The sequence below is a fragment of the Doryrhamphus excisus genome, chromosome 5 (genome assembly GCF_030265055.1).
Source record: "Doryrhamphus excisus isolate RoL2022-K1 chromosome 5, RoL_Dexc_1.0, whole genome shotgun sequence".
Taxonomy (NCBI): domain Eukaryota; kingdom Metazoa; phylum Chordata; class Actinopteri; order Syngnathiformes; family Syngnathidae; genus Doryrhamphus; species Doryrhamphus excisus.
In genome coordinates, this window is record NC_080470.1 from 13,818,015 (window position 1) to 13,827,129 (window position 9,115).

The window sequence follows — 9,115 nt, forward strand, 5'->3', positions numbered from 1 at the left end:
CACAAATGCCATATCCTGCAGTGGGGGGGTCGACGTAATGGGGTCCCACTGTGGTCAACGACACAAGCGCCGAAGTCGGCCATTGTTGTTTTGTTTTGCACTAAACATAAACATAAACATACAAACACCCTCTTCGTTCTCGTCTTTGTAGGGGGGCGGGGGGTTGCTCACATATTTAAAAGACGGCGTGGCGTTACAACACAACCCCCCCCCCCCTCGTGTGTCTGCCGGAGTGGCCTGACTAAGGCGGAAGGTATGTGCTGAGCCCTCAGTGCCGGGCCGGCGTGGGCCTCTGGAATTCCAATTCAGCAGAGCAACGCCCAACTTCAACAGTCACAGCAAATCCTCCGGCTGCCCCATTCTTCACTTTTAATCCCGAGGCTCGGATGAGACGGGAGGCAGTGACGGCGGGCGAGGTCACCGAGAGGTCCGGGAGGGAGGGCGGCCGCCAGCCAAAGAGCGGTGTGGCTTTGGTGGTGAAAATCAAAGAGGGAGACCACACAGGTCTTTAAGCGTCAAGTTGACGTGGACGAATCCACTCAGATCCGTCGGAGCTGCCAAATACCGTGTGGCCTCCGTAAATCATCGACGTGTGAAAGTGTGCGTTTGTCTGAGGTCTCGCACCAGTCATTATGGCGGCCATATTGTTCCTCGGCGGCCATCCGCATGACAAAAAGCTCCAGTCAGCACATACGACATAAATCTTGAGAATAACAATACACTGCTTAGTACATCACAGCATATCATAGCAGCTACATAGGGGATCCTCCTCCTGACATTTCTTTTCTTTGGAAATATTATTTTTTTTATTTTTATGACCTTATTCTTGTCATATTTTTCCCAAACCAATGGCAACTTTATTTTGTTTCTCATACTTTTACCTCTTTCTTTAATATTTCAACTTCGTCCTATTAAAATGACCTTATTTTTCCTCATAAAATTATGACGTTATTCTCGTCAAATGGCAACTTTTACCTGTATTGTTTTGACATGATTCCAATAAAATGACATGTGTGTTTTCCATTTCCTTTGCAGCTACTCCAACTTCTTGTCATCAGGTCTTTATTTCCATAATATTTGGACTTTACTCTTTCCAATTTCTGCAAGCTAATTTTCCACAAAGTACAAATGTTTTCATAATTTTTTTTATATTTCATTTTTTATGTTATTTTGTTTATTATTTCAAAATTAAACTCTAGGCTGCATAAAATGGTGTTATTTTTATTAACTTTTTTCTTGTAATACAGTAAACCTCGGATATATCGGATTCAATTGTTCCCACTGGTTTTGTCCGATACAAGCGAAATCCGTTATATGCGTATACCGGAAAATGTCCGTTTTACGCATATATCGGATTTATATCTGGTATATGCGTAAATCGGATTTTATCCGTTATAAAAAGGCACTTCCTTGACTATGTTTCCAATGTACCTGGACTGGGCAATGAAAAGAGACGTTGGGTCATGAGAATTTAACTTTATTGGACTCTGAGCATAACAAATTGTTAATTAAGCTAGGCCCTGTTACGCCCGTCAGGCCTACGTTATTTCCAATAGTGAGGTTAAGATCTCATTCACTGCTGTGCTAGTATTATTGACGTCACTCACTTTTATATTTGTCCTAAATCTGGAGCCAGGAGAAAGACAATAGCCAGTGACATCAACAAGATTAGCATAACGATGCGGCCATCTGATATATGCCAGGGAAATTTCATGGAAATGCATTGGAACGGGACTGGAGATTTTGTCCGAAATAGGCGAAATCCGTTATAAAAAATCTGATATATGCAATGAATTTTTATTGGAAATGCATTACAGAAAAATCGGTTCTTTTTTATCTGTCCTAGCGAATTTCCGATATATCCGAGTCCGATATATCCGAGGTTTACTGTATTTGGATTGTGTTCTTGTCAAATGAGGACTGATTTTTCCACATTTTTAGTGGTCTTGTTAAAGGTTAAAGGTTACAATGTAACCGCCGCTGTTTTCTGTTTGCCATCAATGACCCCTGTGCTGCACTTTGGACACCCCTGATGTAAAGCATTTAGTCTACTACATGCGGTACCTCCTCCACAACAGCGAGCAGGAGTGGAGAACATTCAGAGAAGAAATACATGATCAAATAGAAGTAAGAGATGGAGGAGATTCAGCTCCATGCAGACGAACCCGTTTGTTTCTTCACATTTTTCCATGACACTAACCTCCCTGCTTCCTCTTTCTTCTCTGAGAACCGAGCCCAATCCATCTTCCCAAGCATCACCGCCAATCGAGGCTAAGGACGCACATGGCAACATAAGATGCTTGCTTGGAAACAAACGCTCATAAAAAGAGAAGAATAGCAGGAAATGTTTGCCTTACAAGCTCTGCTTTTATGACAAGGTCTTTGGGAGAAGAAACAGCAGAAGAATTAAACATATACACTGTTGGACAATCATATAGCGTCAGAAATATGTAGAAATATCATTTACATTCATGTACCCTTGGGACCAACTATTGGATTCTTTTCCAAGGCCAAAAGATACAAGCACTTTCCTCCTTTCTAAGGTCACACTCCAAAAAATATATTAAAATGGTTCATAAATTATGATAAATGTTTAGAATACTATAAGAAATTGTAATTAATTATTTTAAAATGTTTTTATTTTATATTTTAATGTAAATAGAATAATTGTGACCAGCAAAGGTGCTGACTAGTTTGTGTTCTGGGAGCATTTTATGTTCATTGTTTGATTCATGGCTGCACGGCGGATTAGCACATTGATTAGCACGCAGGCTAGGAGACCTGAGTTCAATTCCACCCACGGCCATCTCTGTTTCCACAACAGAAAAACAAGGAATACAAAAATAATAATTGTGTGAAAATGGTATTTTAGTGAGTGTGAATGGTTGTTTGTCTATATGTGCCCTGTGATTGGCTGGCCACCAGTCCAGGGTGTACCCCGCCTCTCGCCCGAAGACAGCTGAGATAGGCTCCAGCACCACCGTGACCCTTGTGAGGATAAGCGGTAGAAAATGAATGAATGTTTGATTCATAAAATAAAATAAAAAAGCAATTTTCTGTAAACTAAAAATACAATTTTAAAATAATATTTTTAAGCCTGTTTAGGCAGCGTTTCAGCAGTTGGGCCCGAGACCTTGTGTCGAAGTAACGAGTGCATGACATCATCATATTCATATAAATGCAGTCCTATCCAGCCTGGATGAGAGGTTTCCAAAGGAAAGATGCAGCACTGAATGTGCGCTGCGTTGAATAGGAATGTGGGTGTGTTTTTTTAGCGAGTCAACAAAAAACTGGTTACTCGAAAGCAACACTACGATTGCGCCTCAAGGGTGCGCTGAATGTGGTTTGCTGCCAATCATGTGTAGCAAGCAAGCAAGCTCCTCCCCCTCCAAACAAACAACACCACACCTACCCTAGGGCACCACCCGAGCCAACACCCACCATCTATTTGTCTCTTGTGAACGTTCGCATGCCAAAAAAGGACGAGTGCATCTTCATTCACGGTCTTTGACAGACCAAAGTGGGAATGATAAAGAAATGTAAAAAGGACTGGAACCACTTGGGATTTGACCAATTTGTCCTCATCAAATATCATCACATCACGGAGGATCGAACCCAACCCGTCGACCCCCTGAGCCATGCAGCACCGTTAGGAAGCGTTTGAACGTTGTTAATGAACAATTATTTTTCAGTGAATGGAAGTTTCTCATAGGTTGAGGTGCAAGTACTAACTCATACTATCTCATCCAATACCAAAGATGTATTTATACGTTTTCACAAACACTAAAGCCTGGTCCTAAAAATGTATTGTATAATGTATACGTACGTCAATAATAGCAGTTGGAAGCCATAAAAACAGCCACTGGCTACTCATTCCAAGAACAACACACATCGCTCAATTTCAAATGTGAAAATTGTAAATAGTACACAGTATTATATATGTAAATAAGTTGTACATTTCATGTAAAACAAGCCATTCTGTGTTGTTGATGTTGTGGTACACTGGTTTACATTTTGCTGAAACTTACCCATGTTTTACTGCTAATTACTAAAGCTACGTTCACACCGACGCCGAATCGATGGCGAATTAAATCGGCGAGCAAAGCGGCGGCAAAGCTTAACAAAGCTTAATGAAAGCGTAAAGACCGTAATACAGCGTAAGAAAGGTTTGAGCAATTCGGGACATTCGGCAAGAGCGCCAAAATTTTATAAACTGTTTAAAAATTTGAGGCGATCTGTCAAGAATTGCGTAAAGCGGGGAGAGCGTATTAAAGCTTATCAAAGCGTCACAAAGCTTATCAAAGTTTTGCTCAAAGCGTAGGAAAGCTTAACAGAGCTTGGTTCAAAGGATCAATGGATCTGCTGCATCTTTATATATTGTAACGTCGTTGCCGACGCTATGGAAATTACACGACTGCGATCGCTGGCAAGCTTTTTATTGCACAACAATAATACTGGCTACTGTCGGCCGTAACCATGCCGTTGCAACCACCGCCAGCAACACAACAGTACTTCCTCCACCAGACATGCCCCCACCACCTGGTGCATTCACAGTCACCCGGAACAGTAGGACACCCAAGAGCACAACGTCAACATGAATACGTCAGGGTCGCTACAATATGCTCTGGATCAGAGGCGGGATGCAGTCGGGATCTCGAAATTTTCCATTGCGTAACAGAGCTTAACCATATCTGAGGAGATCGTGAGATTTTTTGAAAAATGACGCCGAATTCGTCGCCGATTCAAAGCGCGACATTGTGTCAGTGTGAACGTAGCTTTAAGAATGGCTAGAGGTAGAAACAATTGTTTTTTACAAGATGAAAGATAAGAGTTTAATCTTTCTTTTGGTAGCTTCCATGTTTATATCGCCATAGAACACAATATCGTGTGTGCCTTGAAAGACCAGTCAAAATCGTCTAAAACGGCCAGTACTAGAATGGCTGGGATTCCATGTTGTAGCCACGCCCCCATCTCTACTGACCGATGGCGGCCCACTGCTTCCATCTTATTCACTTGTTTTTGTGTGTTTACCAAAGTGTTTAAACACTTTAACAAGAGAAGATTCTGGATTCTCCTTGGTTGGCACCGTCAACAATAGCCACGTATACATGGACCCAAATATTCCAATTAAATTCTATTTATTTGCTCAAACGGAAAGAATGTAACCTTTGTATACACCTCATTCCGAAAGAAAAGTGCCAATCCAAATGAATATATAATCGGATTCCCAGGGGTGGAATATTCCTCTCCCTAATCCGATTGAGGTATCTTGTAGCCGCTGAAACGGAAAGTTGTCAGGGTGTGTTCTTCTTTGTGGTGTTTTTCTTCTTCTGTTGTTTATTGGCGGTTGGCAAGCAGCTTTCGTGTGCATTAGCGCCATCTGTGAAACAGAATCTAAACCCTTCAGTTTTATTAAAAAAGAAAATATATATCTATATAAAACATGTCCTGAGTTTAATTATAAAATATTAGCAAGATTGAATTTGATCTTTTCCTGTTTAAATTGATCCCGGGTGCGTTCTTTCAGCGCATGCTCAGATATGACGTAACACACAGATCCAGATGTTCTTCACTTTTAAAAATGGAGGCCAGCAATCGGCACTGGACTGCTGCGGAAACTTTGTTTTTGATCCAAACTTATTTCAAGACTGGACGAACGAAAAACTGTCAATACGGAGTTATTCCAACAAGTGAAAGAAAAACTCGGGGAAGTCGGTATCACGTGATGTTGATGTTTACGTTTTACTGGGCATGCCCCATTGACTATTCTGGTTGATTACAGCGGCGCATGTAGATAAGAGATTGGAATATTCCTTTCCATGTATACCATTGTTTTCGGAAAGGTCATTCGGAAAGAGAAAAAGTCCTCATGTAAACGTTGCCAATGTCACCTTTCTTATGCTCCTGTGCCAAATGTCTCCCGTTTTCATTTACCTGGGTTTGTGGAGGTACATCCCAAAACCGAATGTACACTTTCTGTACGTTACAGATGTATAAATAGGTCATCAGGGTTTATACAAAGGTTTAACTACATCTTTGGTATTGAATGAGTTAATGAGCCACCAATCAGTAGCTTATAAAAGCAAGAGGATGACAAGCCAAGTTGAACGGTTGAAGAAAACACACAAAACTTCCCAACGAAAGCGGAAACTATTTTTTCCCCTGCAGGGCTGATGGTCAGTGTAATTACACGCCGCGTGGTGTTATTCTTGCATCGCTGCAGCAGCCACACTTCAGCTTTGGCCAACACTCAAAATTGAAATTTGACATTTTTACACACAGAGTCGGTGCAGGGACATTTTTTTTGCTTCTCATTATATGATGACAAAACAATAATTATATAGAATATATTTCATAAAATATAAATACAATATTTCATCTCTATGCTACTAAAATGACACTAATATTCCTCATAAAATGTCAAGGTTATTCTCATATCATTGCAACTTTTTTCTCTTCATATTTTGACTTTATTCTCATAAAATTGCAGTTTTTTTTCTCATTTTCCGACTGCATCAACTTTCTTCTTGTAAATGTTCCTCTCGGCTGGACAGCGTCCGAGTGGTTAACACACGGGTTCAATTCCACCCTCTGCCATCTCTGTGTGGAGTTTGCATGTTCTCCCCGTGCATGTTTGGGTTTTCTCCGGGTACTCCGGTTTCCTCCCACATTCCAAAAACATGCTAGGTTAACTGGCGACTCCAAATTGTCCATAGGTATTAATGTGGGTGGGAATGGTTGTTTGTCTATATGTGCCCTGTGATTGGCTGGCCACCAGTCCAGAGAAGCCCCACCTCTCGCCAAAGACAGCTGGGATAGGCTCCAGCACCCCCACGAGTCTCATGAGGATAAGCAGCAGAAAATGAATGAATGAATAAAATGTTCTTCTCGTAACCATGCCATTATTCCCATCATAATTTGATTCTATTCTTCTTTGACAAAACATGCTAACTTTGTTTGTTTTCATACAATTTGGACTTTTAAAACATTTATTTATTTATATGCTAGTAAAATAACATTATTTTTACTTAATACTATAACAATAATATTAATATTATGACAACTTTTTCTTGTTAGATTACAACTTTTTATTTTAATATTTGGACTTTATTCTTGTAAAATTACTGCTGGTTTATCAATTTTTTTTATGTATTTGTTTGTTATTTTTCAAGTTAAATTATATTTTTTAGAGTAGCTACAAATGGACCATTAACATGGAGTCAAGCAAACAATAATAGGTGTGTAAACGTGACTATTTGGGTTTTATTTCACCTCTACAGGGTTCGAATAATGTTAAAAACATAAACAGGTTAGTGACTCTGTTTGAAACACTTCTTAAATCTGAATATGTATATTGGAGAGGCTAACAAGTTAGCTCGCTAGCTTGCTATGCATTGTGATTTAAGCAAACAATAATCACAGTGTAAAAGTGAGAATTTGGGTTTTATTCCACTTCTACAGGGCTCTAATAATGTAAAAAACATAAACAGGTCAGTGACTCTGTTTGAAAAACTTTAGGTTTGAATATGTAAATTGGGGAGGCTAACTAGTTAACTCGCTAGCTTACATGTCAGCTGTGCCTGCAGTGATACCGCAGCCTGAGCAATGCGTTGTAAACAATTGTGTGTAAAAGTGACTATTTCATGTCTAAATTGCTATAGTAATGTTAAAAAAATGTATTTAAGAAAGTCACAAACAAGTTACACACTCTATTTGAAACACTTCCTTAAATTTGAATATGTAAATTGGAGAGGCTAACTAGTTAGCTCGCTAGCTGGCTATGCTAGCTGTAGCCATTGTGCCTGCAGTGATACTATAGCCTGAGCAATGTGATGTATGCAAACTACAAGGAGTGTAAAAGTGGCTCTGAATTGCTCTATTAATGTTTAACAAAACGTATTTATAAAGTTATGAACAGGTTCAACATTCTATTTGAAACACTCTCTTACGTTTAGAATACATAAATTGGCGAGGCTAACTCGCTAGCTGGCTTGCATAGCCGTCTGCTAGGTCCCTGCGGTGATCCTGTAGCTAGCAATGTGATGTAAACAAAGAATAATTGTTATTCCACGTGGCTCTAACAATGTTGTAAACTCCCACAGCTGGATTTAGAAAGTCGGAAACAGTTTTCTGTGCTAGCTATAAAAATAACAACACGGAAATTCTCTTGTGGGGTTGGGTCGGGAACCATGTAACCGCGATAAACGAGGGCTGGGTGAGAAAGCAATTAAAGGATGCTATTTGCACTGGGAGTCATTCACTGGAAACGGAAAAGTGGAATATTCTAGGTGAGGATTCTTGGCCAACAAAAATGCATATCAGATTTCCATAAACAAACATTCCACTTCCTGTTGAGTGCAGGCAGCAATCGGGAGGAGAATGGGAATATGCCCCCCCCCCAAAAAAAGTTTCACATCCTGCTTGCAAGTTGAGAGACGTGGATGAGTTGGTGTAATGTGTTTTCTTGCATCCTAATTGAACGCTGTGGCTGCCATGGCTACACTACTACCACTACTACTATTGCTACTACTACTACCACCACTGCTGCTGCAGTACAGTACACACAAGTACTTCCAAAGAGAGCAGAACTTACCAACGAGTACACACAGCACGTCCATCAGCACGTACAACTTCGTCTTCACGCCCTTCATCTTTGCTTTCACTTCTTTCTTCTTAGAGCATTTGAAGGTAAAATAAAGCAGCTTCCCATTTGGCCCAACTATGCAACCTGCGCTGCGGGTTCCAACTTCCGGGATCCTGGCGTACCTGGAAACACACCGGCCGAGAACTCCGCTCCTTTCTTCTCAAGAGTCTTTGATTCTATGAAAAAGTCATGCGTTGAATTTGGGTGCTCAGGAAGTGGACACCGGAGAGATCCAAAGAGTCCAAAGAGTCCACACGGAGAATCCAAAGGCTTTCTGTCCGGTGTCCACGACGCGCCACTGCGCATGCACACGACACTTCACGGCACCGCACGACTGTCCACTCCACTGCACCCCGTCCTCCACAGCTTAGGTGACATCCAAGGCTTTTCGACACACCAAACTTTCTCTTAAGTCTGCTTTTCTCCTCTCTTATTCCCTAGGAAACTCTCCTCTCTCGGGGGGCGTGGCCA

At 40.9% G+C, this 9,115-nt stretch overlaps 1 protein-coding gene across 1 annotated transcript in view; it reads right to left on the reverse strand.

Moving 5' to 3' along the window:
• plpp2b (phospholipid phosphatase 2b) overlaps nucleotides 1-9,115 on the reverse strand; it is a 28,264-nt gene extending 19,149 nt beyond the window's left edge. The window contains exon 1 of the mRNA XM_058073645.1: nucleotides 8,594-9,115. Coding sequence (XP_057929628.1) covers nucleotides 8,594-8,651 — 58 coding nt within the window. The 5' untranslated portion in view covers nucleotides 8,652-9,115. The remainder of the gene's footprint in view (nucleotides 1-8,593) is intronic.